General features: G+C 35.8%; 2 protein-coding genes across 2 annotated transcripts; both read right to left on the bottom strand.

Moving 5' to 3' along the window:
• Window positions 1-9,673: 9,673 nt before the first annotated feature.
• Window positions 9,674-10,240, bottom strand: NF-YB7 (nuclear factor Y, subunit B7). Its single transcript, XM_059577216.2, has one exon. It carries the CDS (start codon window positions 10,238-10,240, stop codon window positions 9,674-9,676), a length of 567 nt encoding a protein of 188 aa, XP_059433199.2.
• A 3,290-nt stretch (window positions 10,241-13,530) lies between these two features.
• Window positions 13,531-14,739, bottom strand: LOC148583087 (uncharacterized). Its single transcript, XM_088511545.1, has 2 exons — window positions 14,363-14,739; window positions 13,531-14,062 (listed from the first exon to the last, which is right to left on the bottom strand). The coding sequence occupies exons 1-2, from the start codon at window positions 14,737-14,739 to the stop codon at window positions 13,531-13,533; spliced, it is 909 nt and encodes a 302-aa protein (XP_088367671.1).
• Window positions 14,740-15,976: the final 1,237 nt, after the last annotated feature.

Raw genomic sequence — 15,976 nt, 5'->3', positions numbered from 1 at the left:
AAGCCTTCAAACCTATTGTTTCTTTTTTATTTCTTTCTTAAGCCTATAACCTTGATCTGCTCATTAACCCTTTAGTTTCTTCTAGTATTTCTATCGTGCCATGCTGTTTGTTTGGGTTTTGTTTTCATGACGGGATGATTCATTTTGAAAACAAATATGTATTTTATACAATAAATAAAGAAAATTGATATTTTATATTTCTCATCATTTCATGATTCTAAAATAAATATTATGATTTTAGTGGATGTGTTTATGATGTATTCAATCATCATTTCAAATTCTTTTATGATTGTTTAAGGTAATCAAGGTAAACTCTTGATGATCCCATATCAAGAGCATAACCTTGACACCTAAGATTATTCTAGAATGTTTTTAGGTGTTGTTGAATCCCTTGGACCTTTAAGCCGTGTTTAGTTTGCGGAATAAACCATTGGAATGGACTAGCTAATCCTAAGAATAACTATTCATTTGTTTGGTAACACATTATTCTTGGGAATAGTTTATTCTCATAGGACTACTAATCTCATACACAAATGATTAGGTAAGCCACTAAAAAATAAATGGTTTAGCTAATCCTTAAAGAATGAAATACATTTTTCAAAAATACCCATATAATTTTTTATTTTATTTTAAACTTAAAACAAAATAAAAAAAAAAACAAAATAAAACATAAAAAATATGAAAAATAAAGTGGGTGGCTTGACCACCCATTAGGGTGGTCGGCCACCCACAAAAGAGGTAGGGGGTGGTCGCACCACCCCAGATTCCTTGGGGGACCACCCCCAAGCCGTCTAGGGGTGGTGCGACCACCCCCGTTGCATTTTGGGGTGGCTACGATCACCCCAAATTTGCTTTAGGGGTGGCCGCGGCCACCCCCGGAGCTCCTCTGGGGTGGTCACAACCACCTCATGGGTCGTCAGGGGTGGCCACGGCCACCCCCGATAGCTTCTGTGTGTGGGCGACCACCCCAATGAGTGGTCGAACTCCCATTTTATTTCAAGTTTTTAGTTTTTATTTTTTTAATATCAGTTTGAAAAAAAAAAATGGGGTTTTTTGCAATTTTTATTCAATTCCAATTTTTGCATGTATGTATTCTATTCCACACTCTTTTATTCCTAGTAGTAGCTATTCATTTTTCAATAGACTAGATATTTCACAAACCAAACGAGGCCTTAGAATTATTTGGATTGCGTGCTAAGGGCTCGGGAGGACTCGAAACTAGTTCTCGAATGCACCAAGATTGATCCTTGCACAAGCAAGATAGATCCTAGCCCATGCAAGATCGATCCCAACTCAACATGATTGGTCCATGGTCCCTCAGGATTGATCCTAGCCCAGTAAGATTGATCACTGGTCCCCCATGATCAATCTAAGACAAAGAGGATTGATTCCAAAACCCATAGGATATATTTCGATTGCCCTAGAGCTTGATTTAGGGTTTCCAAAGTGTATTTATTGGTTTCTAAGTGTATTTTTAGGTTTGTGATTAATGTTTGGCTGAAGAAATGTTGGTTTACAGTGAAGGAGATTAAGACGTTTGAGAAATCAATCAAGTGGTTAAGGTAAGTAAATACTTCTATTTGAGACTTTTATTTTCAAACAATTTTTTCTTTTGTTAGTTTGAACTATTGTATACAAACATTGTTATAAATGCATCGAGCTCTATTGACATTTGAGAAAGAATAATAATGATGTTAATTGACAATATGCGCATTGTATGACATGACCATGGCTCTCATGGACTACCATTATACGAGCTTTACCTTATGGTCTATTTATTTTATATTTTTGTCATTGAATCTAATAGGCCAACTAAGTGACCAACACAACCATTTATGCGTGGTGGTCACAACCGCACGATATTGTTAGTAACATGGGTGAACTAGGGTTGGATCCGATTAGACTGTTTCATGATTGCCACTAATTGTGCACATTGGGGCACTGGTGTCATACCAAAGGTTGTTTCGAAAATGCGCAAACCGAGCGAGAAGGAGTTAATTAAAGGCCAAATAGATTATACGAGGGAAAGGTAAAACCAAGATGTATATTATAGTATTCTTAATGCATTATCTTGTTTTAATATTTCAAATGCTGAAAACTGTTATCATTAAGATTATGCCCTATCATTCTTTTCCAAACTTATAATATTCTTTCCACTGGCATAATAGTAGAGACATCCTATTTTCTAAAATGAATTGTGAAATGCATGACATTCAAAAAGTTCTTAATTCTTTTAATTCTGTTTATTGCATTAAAACTTTAGGCTCACTGCATGAGCTCAGTTTCGAGGTATATTATGGTTTTAGGAGAAACCCTAAGCCTTGTGAAACCTTAAGCCCCCCTCCAGAGCGCCGCCGCCTCAGGGGAGGAGGGATGCCCGTTGCCTGCATCCTTCCTCCCTTCCTTGCTTCCCGATTTTTGTTTTAGGTTTGTTGCTGTCTTTGGTGTTTTCTGTTATGTTGTACTTGTGTTCTCTCTCGATGGGTACTGCTTTTGGGGGTTTTCATTCAAACTCTCTCCCTCCCTGTTTGTTTGTGTGTGCCGCTGATCTCCTCTGCGCTCGCTTCGCTGCTCACCACTCGCTGTCTGGCCTTTTCACGCGCCCCTCCCGCGCCAAGCTTTTTGTGCCACCTTCTGCGGCGGTTTCCTGCCAGCTCACGATCGGCCTCCTCCGGCTGCCGTGACCCACTTTGAGTGTTTTTCGCATTTATTTTCTTGTTTGGTTGTTTTTCTGTTTTGTATTTCCTTTGAGTTCCCCTGTATTTGGTTTTATTTGCTGTAATTTCTTTTCCTGCATTAGTTTTATTGTTCCATTTATTTCCTTGTATGGTTTTATTTTTGCTTGTAATAAGGCTTTCTCCTCCTGCTTTGTTGCGCCCGGTTGCTGCCCGATATTACTGGTCCAAACCTTTGGGTTGTGGATGTGAAATTTATCCTGGCTTTCAAGTCGAGGAGGATGAGTATCGGCCTGTGGGTTTTGCTCTCAAGGCCAAGGAATAAGTATCGGCTTGGGGGTTTTGCTCTCAAGGCCGAGTAATAAGCGCTACCTATGCATTAGATGGTGTCTGTTTGATGCAGATCTGAGTTTTCAACCTGATATTTAGTCATAGGTTAGCGGATGCTGTGTTTTGGTTGATTTGGTCTGTTGTTGATGACTGTATCTTTAGCTTCGGCTATGATTTACTTCAGAGCTTTTTGCTCTGTTTGTAAGAGCTTTAGTCTCGCAACTTTTATCAATGAATGAGTATGATACGTTTCAAAAAAAAAAAAAAAGTTTCAAGGTATATTACTTAAGTCATGGACTTACCTTGTTTTTTTTTTCTTTCTACTTGTGGAACATTTATTTGTTTTGCAGGGTTATCGGGTACTAATCGCATTAATTGGTAGACTAGAGTCCTTCATTAGGTTTGAGGATGACTGAGGAGTCTTAATGGATATTGTTGAGTTTTATTTCAGTTTGTTGCATTTAAGGTTGTTGTATTTAGTAAGGTTTCGTTGTATTTGTGCTCAGGATTGTATTGAAATTTTGTATTGTAACTCAAATCACTGTATTTCTTTCGTATTCTGCATTTCTTTTACTATGCTAGTTGTGTATTAGTCTTTCCCAATTAATTCCCTATTAGTTGGCGTGGGAAATTCCGCTTATAACTACCAGATTGATTATGGCAGGTTGGCGAACCTAAACCTTGCCTTGGAGGGTCCATGGCACCCCCAAGGATATTTTAAGCCTTTGTAATTTTTTGGGGAAACTTCATAAAACTAGGGGTGCAAAGGCGGTTACGGTTAGCGGTTAGTGGCAATAACCGCTAACCGTAACCGCCTTAGCGGTTAGTAGATTTTACTAACCGCAACCGCTAACCGCCTAGCGGTTAACGGTTAGCGGTTAGCGGCCGGTTAGCGGTTAGCGAAATAGATAACCGCCCGCTAACCGCTTTTTTAAAATTGGGCTTTTTTTTTGGGCTTTTTGGACTTATTTTTTTGGGCTTTTTTTTACCCTCATTTTTTTTTCTTGTATTTTTAATATTTTCTTGGGCCCAATTGCTATAAAAAGAGCCCATATTGAAAAATCAAAAATATTTGACCCAAAATTTACGTTTACTTGTACTTTAAAAAAATTTCCTTAAATATTAAATCATAACCGGTTAATTATTTAAATTCTTATCATATTTACTTATAATCTTTTTTCTTTGAATTGAACTTAATATCTAATGGTAAATGGTAATGTTCTAACTCCTAAATCCTAAATTCCTAAAGTATCTAATAATGCTTTAATTAAATTGTAGACTTGTAGTTATAAGTAATATATTGTTTAATTCAATTGAATCAATTGTGATTATCATTGTACATGAATCATATGATTAACTTGTAGACTTATGACTTATGAGTTATGTCCTATTATATATGTATTATTTATTATTATATAATCATATGATTTAATGATCAAGTCATCATGTGATATAATCATATCAATTATAGTGATAATATATAAATTACTAAAATTATAATGATAATACATTAATACTTAAATTGTGTTTATAAGTAACACATTGGTCATTGTTTAATCTAATGTCAATTACTTAATTTGATATTATACGAATCATATCATCATTGTACATTAATAATATGATTCACTTGAAGTCTTGAATAAAGTATTTGAATTGTCATTGAATCATATGATTAAGTATTGATATTATACATTTATATTATTCATATACATATGTAGACTTATATAGACTTATAATATATATAGACTTATAAGTTTATAATATACATTGGAAATAAGTCTCTAGATATTTAATTGTTGTATTAGTATGAATTGGTATACTTATGAGTTATGTCATATTATATATATATATATATATATATATAATTTGTTATTATATAATTAAATGATTTAATGATCAATCTCATATGATATAATCAAATAAATTATAGTGATAATATATTAATACTCAAATTGTGATTTAATTATTTTTTTTAAAAAAATTGTGATTTAATGATCAAGTGATTATATGATATAATCATATAAATTGTAGTGATAATATATTAATACTCAAATTGTGATTTAATTATTTTTTAAAAAAATTGTGATTTAATGATCAAGTGATTATGTTATATGTATAAATATTTTTATAATTATAATTATAAAAATATATTATATAAAAAAGCGGTTAGCGGTTAGCGGTTACGGTTAGTAGACCCAATAACCGCTAACCGCTAGGCGGTTATAGCGGTTAGGCGGTTAGCGGTTAATGCGGTTAGACGGTTAGGCGGTTAGGCGGTTGGCGGTTATAGCGGTTAGCGGTTAGCGGGCGGTTTTTAACCGCCCGCCTTTGCACCCCTACATAAAACCCCCCCTGAACTTTTAGCTGTTTTGACATATCCCCCTGAATTTTCAAAACTCTCACTTATGCCCCCTGAACTTTGGTTGTCTCTCACTTTGGATCCTTTTAACGTTAAAGTCAAATAATTTGACTTTTTACACCCATTTTACCCTCCCCCAAAACTACGTCATTTTAGGCATTAATTTTTTTAAAAAAAGAAAAGCAAAATTAATTAATTTAAAAAAAAAAAAAAAAAAAGGAAATCGGGGGTGGCTGGAGCCACCCTTTGGCCGATCTGGGGGTGGTCGAACCACCCCCATGGCCAAAAAAAAAAAAAAAAAACAAAACAAAAAAAACAAAAGGGGGATCGAGTGCTTTTGGGGGTGGCCGGACCACCCCCAAGGGGCTGGCGTGGTTTTGGCCACCCCATACCAGCTGTATGGGGTGGCCGAAACCACCCCCAGCCCCTTGGGGGTGGTCAGACCACCCCCAAATGCACCCGACCCCCCCCCCCCCCCCCACTTTTTTTTTTCTTTGGGGGTGGCCGGACCACCCCCATGGCCAAGGGGGTGGTCTGGCCACCCCTAGACCGGCCAAGGGGTGGCTCAGCCACCCCCTTGGCCAAAAATGGGGTGGTCCGGCCACCCCATTTTGGCCAAGGGGGGTGGCTTCCGATTTGGTTTTTTTTTTTTTTTAATATTATATTATGTTCAAAACGACGTCGTTTTGGGTTGGGTAGTGATGTAGTTTTGGAGCTCAAAACGGTGAGTTTTGGAGTCCAAAACGACGTAGTTTTAGTTGAGGGTAAAATGGGTATAAAAAGTTAAAATGGTCCAAAGTGAGAGAAAACCAAAGTTCAGGGGGCCTAAGTGAGAGTTTTAAAAATTCAGGGGGGTATGTCAAAACGGTTGAAAGTTCAGATGGGCTTTCTGAAGTTTTCCCTAATTTTTTTTTTAAAATATATTATGCCCTTATAAGGGCCAGGCAAGGTTTTCACCCCCAAGAAAAGTTTTAACTCCTCTCACACAGCGTGAGAACTAGGCATGTCTTTTTCAGTTGATGTACTAATTAAAATGCAACACCTTTATTTTATTTTTTTTTTAAAAAAAATTAGATAACTTCTTTTTTATTGTGTAATTATTTCATTTTCTTCTAATTCATTTTTTGATTTGTAACATTCGACTAACACTTGATTGTGTTTTGTTTGTTTCTAAGAAATCTCTCAAGATAATGATTATTCCTAGGGAAAATTACATTTTACCCTCCTAAAGTTTGGGGCGATTTGTAATTTGACCTCCGAAGTTTCAATTTTGGTAATTCACTCCCTCAAAGTTTCAAATTTTTGCAATTCGACCAATATTATCCCAAAATTCCCATATTACCCCTAATTTTTATTTTTTATAAAAATTAAAAAAAAAAAAAAAAAAAAACAAATAAACAAACAAATTTGGGGGTACAAAAATGGCCAGATGGCCATAGGAGCCACCCCAATTTTTTTTAAAATTTTTTTATAAAAAATAAAAAATTATGGGTAATATGGAAAGTTTTGGATACAATTGGTCAAATTGCAAAAATTTGAAACTTTGGGGGGTAGATTGCCAAAATTGAAACTTTAGAAGTCGAATTGCAAATCGTCCCAAACTTTGGCGGGGTAAAATATAATTTTCCCTTATTTGTAAAATGTTACCCCTTTTTCTTAGACCCTAGCTATTAATTGTGCGTATTTTATTTTGCCATTAGTTTATATTATTATGTATTTGTGATGCCGTTATATTAAAATTTTGAATATTTACTTTGATTATTAAAATTTTTTTTGGCTAATTTAATTTTACATAAATGCATAAACACACATAAATAGAGGGATTGTAAGTGTGTGTAAAAGTTCAGACCCCCCACAAAAAAAATCCTAATTCCGCCCTTGTGGCGGGTTATAGATAAATCTCTTGGGATTTGTTTACGTAGTAAATGAGCTTGTATGAGGCACATAAAATTTAATTATTAATTTATTTAAATTTTGAAGGCGTTACTATTAAACACATAAATCACAGTTTAAGGTACAATCAATAAGATTGGATCGAGTAGAGCCAGGTTAAGCTTCCATACCTCAAGGTGGAAGTTTTCCAAGATCTAGGTGCAAGACCTCCAAGGAGATTATTATTTTTTTAATTTTTACTTCTTTTGTTTTTGTTTTTGTTTTTGTGTTTTGTAATTTTTTATATTTTTATATTTATAGCAGACACTTGTCTCTAATTTTGATTGAGAATAATGTGGCATATTGAAGGTTTTCGTCCAATGTAAAGAATTATCAGCTACTTATGCTTACTACGAAAAATTTGAAGTCATATTTTAAACCATAAGGAGTTTAATGCATATGATCTATGCAACCATATAGAGTGATTTTGTAATTTTTTTTTTCCAATATTAAAAAGATAAGCTCATATTAGAAAAATTACAGTTTACTTCTCTAAAGTTGGTAGCGTTTTTCAATTCGAACACTATAGTTTTAATTTTTGCAATCCTCCTCCCTAAAGTTTCAATTTTTTTCAATTTAGTCATTCCGTCAGTCAAAGCGGCTCTGACTATGGAACAGTGATCACGTGGGAAGCACGTGATCACTTCTGACATTTCTCTACCGAAAATGCCCTCATCTCCTTCAGTTTAGAACCCATGAAACCAAAACTCCGGGATATTCTCTGGGGACCTGAGATTTTGTTGAATTTGACGTCCAAGTAAACGAGGTTTGGAATGTATAGAGTAGGTGCAGGTAAAGGACCTGAGAAGAGGTTGTTACTAAGGCCTAACTCTTGAAGCGATGAGAGATCTGTGAAGGTGTCAGGAACAGTGTCTGAAAACCAGTTGCTATTGAGGTGAAGCAAAGACATATCGGTGAGGAAAGAGGATGGATCTGTAAGCTTGAACGTCCTACCATGAACTAAATATGTGCTGGGAGGTTTCTCCATGAACTAAAATCACTTGCTTCTTGTGGGATTGAGAAGTTCAAGTCCCACCTGTGAGTTCCATCCATCTCTTCCGCTCTTCCGCCCTTCCTCATCAAGACCCATGAGACTGGGTGATGGAACAACCTCAATCCCATGCACACACTGGGGATTTAACAGACCCCTATAGTGCTTCCGTTGCATCCTGTGGGATCAAAAGACTCCTCTATCTCAATATCGATCTCAACCACCCTCCGCTGTCGGAAATCGCCTAAGCTTTTTTCGGAAATCTACGATTTTAATTTCATTTCTTCATTTTTTAATTTTGTTTTCATTTTCTCTAAGTTAGAAAAAAAAAAACAAAAAACAAAAACAAAAACAAAAACAAAACAAAAGTATCAAAAGCTCGATGTGAATCTCATGATCTCCTTTTTTTTGCATTAGTGTACGTAATGAAACATTGAGTTTCCTGTTGTTGTTCTAAGGCTCTTTATTTTTTTTTCTCTTTCCCCGGTTGTAATCTCCGATTTCACGGCATTATTTTTCTTCACTGAATTAACACTACTAATTTCCCAAATAAAAGCATATGACATTCTTTAGTTTTCATGTCTGATATTATCTATCCGTTGATTATATTGCCGCTTGAATCCAACAGAGGGGGGGTTGAGATGAGGGACAATTTTGTGAAAAAGAAGCCAACAATGATCACGTGCGAGTCACGTGATCACTGTTCCGTTAGTCAAAACGGCTTTGACTGACAGAATGACTGAATTTAAAAAAATTAAAACTTTGTAGGAGTGAATTGCAAAAATTGAAACTTTGGTGTTCGAATTGAAAAACGTTGCCAACTTTAGAGGGGTAAACTATAATTTTCCCGTTCATATTATATATTCTTTTAAATTTTGTATAAAAAAATATAGAATTATATTGTATCAAACCATTTTTTGAAGCATTTAAATTGTGCCTCCAAGTCAATATTTCAGAAAATTCCAATTATATATATAACATAAACTTAAGAATCAAGTCAATTTTATTATGATTCAAGTAGGTATATATCTTAAGAACTTTCGGATTTGGTGATGTTATCATATGTAACAACTGCAGAAAAAAAATGGCCAAGCTTCAGAAAAAATAATACTAGGTTATCTGAAAAATTGCAATTATTAAAAAAAAAAATGAAAAAAAGAAAAGAATAAAAAAAGTTAAACGACTAGCACTTGTAATAAATCTTTTTGCATTCAACTCTAGTGAACCAAAGAGCAAAATTGTTTGTGTATAAAAATTACATTAAAATAGAATTAAAAATATACTACATCAAGTAACTTTATGATCCTAGCAAAAAAAATGAAAGCATTAGAGTATATAAGAGAACAACAGAAACGAACTTTGTCTCTCTCTTTTCTTTTCTTTTTCTTACCAATGTCCCACTGAATCAATCTGATCTTGTGGCTGTAATTGTTTTTGAATTGAATTTGGAGAGAAAGGCAAGGAATATGGCTGATCAGCTGCCACGAATGGCGGCTGAGACATGAGAGTTGTGGAAGAATATACACTATTATTATACGCTACGCTTTGTTCTTGTTGTTGTTGTCGTTGCTGTTTTGGAATGTTAAGCTTCTCTCCTTCAAGCTCTCTATACTTTTGGAGGTAGGTTTTGAGAGGGCTCACGTAATCCTCGAACCCTAGGGTTGTGATAGCCCATATGACATCGTCGCCGTTGATCGTCTTCCTCTTTTCTCTCTGGCATTTATCAGATGCTTCACCAGTAACAAAGCTAATGAACTCGGAGACACATTCTTGGACGGTCTCTTTTGCATCCTTTGAGATTTTTCCGTTGGCTGGAATAACTTTTTTCATGATTCTTCCAACATTTGCTATAGGGAGGAAGCGATCTTGCTCTTTATTGTTGTTACCATTCTTTAAACAAGGGCTTTCTGGGCTTCCTCCGTCGGTTCCATTTCCATGGCTCTCATCCTCCATTGGAAGATAATTGGTATGTGCTTTAGGATGATTTGAGATTTGTGCAGCTAAGATAAATGGAAACATAGGCATAAAGATAGGCAAGTGAAGAGGAGAAAGGAAAAAAGTCTTGGTCGATTTTCACAGTTAAGTCCCAGGGACTCGCTCCTTGTGTGGAGCAGGTAATTTAACTGACATTACCAAAACTAATTAAATTACTTTCTTGTTCAAAATAATTTGACATGGCATGATGCTTGGTCATTTAGACTTTTAGATGAAGTGATTATTTCTTTCCTTTTTTTTATTTTTTCTTTTACGATAGCGATTACAATTCAACCTTTAATAAGCATAATCAATTAGAGTATATATTTCATCTTTTCCCCCTCTCCTGCTTTGAATAAAAAAAAAAAAAATGAGAGTGTATATATATAGTTTCTTGAAAAACCAGGTTTATTCCATGGTAGATGCATACATTTTTTTTGGTTTTTTATTTAATTTTAAGAAATTAAAATCACTAGATGATGATGGTTTGCAAAATAAATGTCTTAATCTAGAAGGTTTCCTAAAACATGGTCTTGATGGTTTAGAATTATTTTCAAAACTAGAAGTTTTAAAAGAAATTTTACAAATAAAAGAAAGTGCTTCAATTGACATATTAAATTATACAAAAAGACTTGATTCTTTTTCAAATGCATGTATCGCTTATAGAATTTTATTGACAATACATGTTATAGTTGCTTCTGCGGCAAAATTAAAATTGATAAAATCGTACCTAAGATCAACAATGTCACAAGAGAGATTAAATGGAATAGCCATATTATCAATTGAAAAAAAGATGTTAAAAAATTTTGAATATAAAAACTTAATCAGAAATTTTGCATCGCAAAAAGCGAGAAGAAGAATTTTTAAATAAAAAAAAAAAATATATATATATATATATATATATTACTTTAAAAAAAAAAAAAATTAGGCCCAATTTCAAAGTTTTGTCTAAGGCCCTAAAATATATTGAGCCGGCCCTGCATTTAAATCATGATGTAAAAAATCTATATAAAAGTCCCAAAGGGTATTTTTCAAAAAAGAAAATTCTCATGCCTAAATTGTTAGATAAACAAGTATATATATATATATATATATATATATATATATGGACACACACATATGGTTGAGTACAAAATCATCAATGGACGAAATCAAGATTTTTTTATTGAGTGAAGCCAAAGTATGAATGAAAAATATATTAAGATTTAAGATTAAATTAATATATATATATATATATATATATATATATATATATAAAGAAATAAGATCTTTTTACAACTCTATATATATCTTTTTCTAATCTGTCATTGGATTTGTAGGACCTATATATGTAGGTCCTATAAATTCAATGGCTGATTAAGAAAAAAAAAAAAAAAAAAAAAAAGAAAAGAAAAGAAAAGAAAGATATGTATAAGAAATGTATAAGAGATGTACATATAATAGATCTCTATAAAAAATAAATAAAATAGAATTAGTATGCATTCAGTGTTAATAAAATATAAACAAAAGAGAGAAGACACAACATAATTTTTCCTAATATATTTCAATTTAAACTAAATCACTTATCAAAATGGAACTTGACATTCTTTTAGATCCCAAAAAATTATCTATGATTGAATCTGTATTAAATTTCGCAACAATTTCTCTTTCGATGTACAACATCAATGTGATGCCCCGAATATTTAAGAAATACTTTTAATTTCTATTAAACACTCATTCTTCTAGTAAAATAATAATAATAAATGGCATAAAACATTTTTCAATAAAATTCAAATATCAATTTTAATTGTTATCTCCTAATCCACCTCTTCTAGCCTTATCCACCCACCCACTCCTACAAAAGCACCATCACTCGACTCTTCAGACCACACCCAGCTTCCATGCGCTCCTCCTCCCCAATTCTTGAAAAATAAAGAGATTATACAGAGAGAAAGGGTTGCTCTTGGTTTAAAACCACCCTCTCCAAGGTAACTTTTGAACCTCATTTCACTTTCATGTTATTTGTGTTCTGCCCACATGATTTGACATGCTTTACACAAAGTTTTTAAAATGCTTTAATAGTTTAATGAAGTTTCTCTTGTTTAAAGTAAATAGTTTTCAAAGGAATCATGAATACACCATTGTTCTCTATGGTTTGACACGTTAATATGATTTGACATGAGTATATTGATCTGTTAGTAGCTTTGGTTGGGATAGAACATGTGTTAGGTAGGAGTTTTAGAGTTTTGCATGCATTTTGGTGCTCATTGAACATTTGACCCTTAGTAATCGAACGTTCGACCATCATGGACCAAATGGTCAATGTCGAGACCGAACGTTCAATAGTGTACATAATTATTTAATTAGGGCTTTAACGGTGGTTTAGCATTGCATGCATAATGTAGGTTCTCGAGATAATATGAATGACATTAGATTATGTTTCACAATAGTCAGGAGGTTCGAGATGTTAGAATCTGAGGATGAACGGATAAGATAAGTAAATACTTACAATTGTTTTAAATAAAGACGTGTGATATGTCAGCTGACTGAGCATGCGTATGTGATGAGCCTATTATTTTTTATGAAATTGAGTAAATGATTAATTAAATAGACAATGACATACATCGTATTACATGGTACACTAGTACGTAAGGTATAATGGCCATGGGCTTACTATATGAGCTTGATTTTAGGTCAAAATATGTTGTATTTATATGGGTCTTGAATCCAATGGCTATTCGTGACTAGCGTAGCCATGTTTGATTGGTAGGTCACTACAAAACGTATATGATTAGTAGCGTGGGTGATGCAGCCTGACTTGGTGCGAGGCAAAGAAAACAGTATAAGAAGAAAGATAAATAATTCTTAGATCTTGAGTCTATCAAGGATCTTAGAATTCTTCTAAAAATTATAGAGTCTACCTATGGTTTGAAGAAAAATATGAAGAAAACTCAACTCTGAGGATTCTTATTAAAGAAAATTGAAATAATAATCAAAGCTGCGTTTCTGGAGGCTATAAGGAAGTATTTATAGACCCCCAAAACCCTAAACCTAAAATAAAAGGAATTAAAGTCGGTTTAAGCCAAAATATGGCTACACGTTCGTACGGTAAAACCACCGTTCGAACAGGAACTAAACTGAAAGAAATAAAAAGCAAAAAATAACATAGGCGTTCGAACGGGACTTCGAACGATCTTCAAACAAGACATTCTGACTTCTTCGAAAAGCTACGAGTTCAAATGGTCTTCGAGCGAGGCTTTGATCGGAGTACACTGACCTCCTTGGATCAGCTACGCATTCGAACAGGCTGATCTGCTATTCGAATGGTCTTCCGCTGTGTTGCGAGATTGTGAACGTGTCACCATCTTCCAAGGTGTCTTCAAGCTTACATCCTCACAGCTCTTCCTCATGAACTCCCAAGCACTGTGATCTGCATCATCCTCCCCAAGTTGGATAGAATTCGCCCTCGAATTCGCATCTTCTTCCGATGAGTCTCCCGTAAACGGCACAAGGTGTTTGACATTGAAAACATCCGACGTCTTGATATGGCTGGAAAACTTTGACTGATAAGCATTGGGGTTGATCTTCTTCATAATCTCCACCGGATCAATCTTGCGGGCCACTAGCTTATTGTACTCCCCAATAGGAAATCTATCATTGGTTAGGACCACCCACACAAAGTCACCATCTTCAAACTCTAAGGCACGCCGCTTCTTGTCCGCATACACCTTGTACTTTGCCGTCGACTCCTGTAGATTCTTGGTGGTTAGCTCGTGGCCCTCTTGTATTTGTGCAATAAGATCCTTCGCTTTGGTGTGTGTTCTATTCAAATTAGGGAGAGGTGCTAAGTCCAGCGGTGCATGAGGATTACCTCTATAGATGATGGTAAACGAACTAAGGCCGGTTCTCTGGTTGGTTGATCGATTGTAGACGAACTCAGCTTGGTACAACTACTTGTCCCATGGCTTGAGGTGCTCCCCCACCAAACTCCGAAGCATTGTCCCCAAGGATCAATTGACGACCTCCGTTTGCCCATCCATTTGTGGATGATAGGAACTACTGAAATTGAGCCTCGTGTGAGATAGTTGCCACAAGCACCGCCAAAAGTGGCTAAGGAATCACGTGTCGCGGTCTGAGACTATGGACAATGGTAAGCCGTGTAGTCGGTAGACCTCTCGGAAATACAATTGCGCCACATTCATGGCATTGGCAGTCTTCTTACAAGTAATAAAATGAACCATCTTAGAGAATCGATCAGCTACTACAAAGATGGAGTCATTACTTTTTTGAGTTCGAGGTAAACCCAACACGAAGTCCATGCTCACGCTGGTCCAGAGGCCCTCCGGTGTAGGCAACAACATACAATATCTGGCATTAGTAGCCACTCCTTTTGATACTTGGCACACCTTGTAGGAGCGCACAAACTTCTCCACCTCCTTTCTCATGCTTGGCCCATAAAACTGTTCTGCCACTAGTTGGATCGTTTTGTCTCGCCCCATGTGTCCCTCATTATGGCACTCTTGGATAATCTTCAACCTTAGGCTTTAGTCGGGAATGCATAGTTGGGTACCCTTGAAGAGGAACCCTTTATGCAACCCAAAGTCACTTTGTACTCCTGCAGATACATCACCAACAGTAGAACCAAAGGGAGGATCAATTGATAAATAATCTTTTAGGAACTCAACCAATTTCCTCACTTTTCATGGTGGTCAGGAGGGTCGACTTTCGGCTCCTTGTTTAACACTCCCAACTTGTGTTTGATGGTGATGGAGAATTGTTGTACATATGCAGCACACTTTTCATGGTGGAACTCAACCAATTTCCTCACTTTTCATGGTGGTCAGGAGGGTCGACTTTCGGCTCCTTGTTTAACACTCCCAACTTGTGTTTGATGGTGATGGAGAATTGTAGTACATATGCAGCACACTTCACATGCCGGGTGGATAGTTTATCTTGACAATTGAGGTGCTTCAGCGCCTCATGATCCGAGTACAAGATAAAATCATTGTAGGCTAGGTATCCAATGCCTCAATGATTGCACCAATGTGTAAAACTCCATGTCATAGGTGCTATAGTTGAGCCTTAAACCACTTAACTTTTCGCTAAAAATGCCACCGATTTTCCCCCTTGACTTAGCACCACTCCAATGCCGATCTTGGAAGAGTCACAATGCAACTCAAATGGCAACTCGAAATATGGGAGAACAAGCAAGGGGGCCAAGGTCAACTTAAGCTTTATCAACTCAAAAGCTTCTGTAGCCACCTCACTCCAAGAGAACTTTCCCACTTTCATGCACTCAGTGATAGGCGCCATGATGGTGCTAAATTCATGGATGAAACGCCTATAAAATGAAACCAACCCATGGAAGCTCCTCACCTCATGTAGTGTAGTGGGGATGGGCCAATACCTAACGGCTGCCACCTTTGACTCGTCCACCGCCAATCCATCCTTGAACACCACATAGCCAAGGAAAAGAACCGAATCTGTCATGAATGAACATTTGGCCGGAGATGCGAAGAACTTCTCCCTCCAGAGCACTTGAAGTACTTCCCTCACATGTTGAATGTGTGTCTCTTTATCAGGGATGTAAATAAGGATGTCATCGAAGTATACCACTATAAAATTCCCAATGAAAGGCCGAAAAGCTTGATTCATCACCCTCATAAAGGTTCTAGGAGCATTAGAGAGTCCAAATGGCATTACCAACCATTCATAAAGTCCCTCTCGCATCTTAAA

This window comes from Corylus avellana, chromosome 11 (assembly GCF_965113065.1).
Source record: "Corylus avellana chromosome 11, dhCorAvel1.hap1.2, whole genome shotgun sequence".
Taxonomy (NCBI): domain Eukaryota; kingdom Viridiplantae; phylum Streptophyta; class Magnoliopsida; order Fagales; family Betulaceae; genus Corylus; species Corylus avellana.
This window is presented reverse-complemented; position numbering and strand designations above follow the sequence as displayed.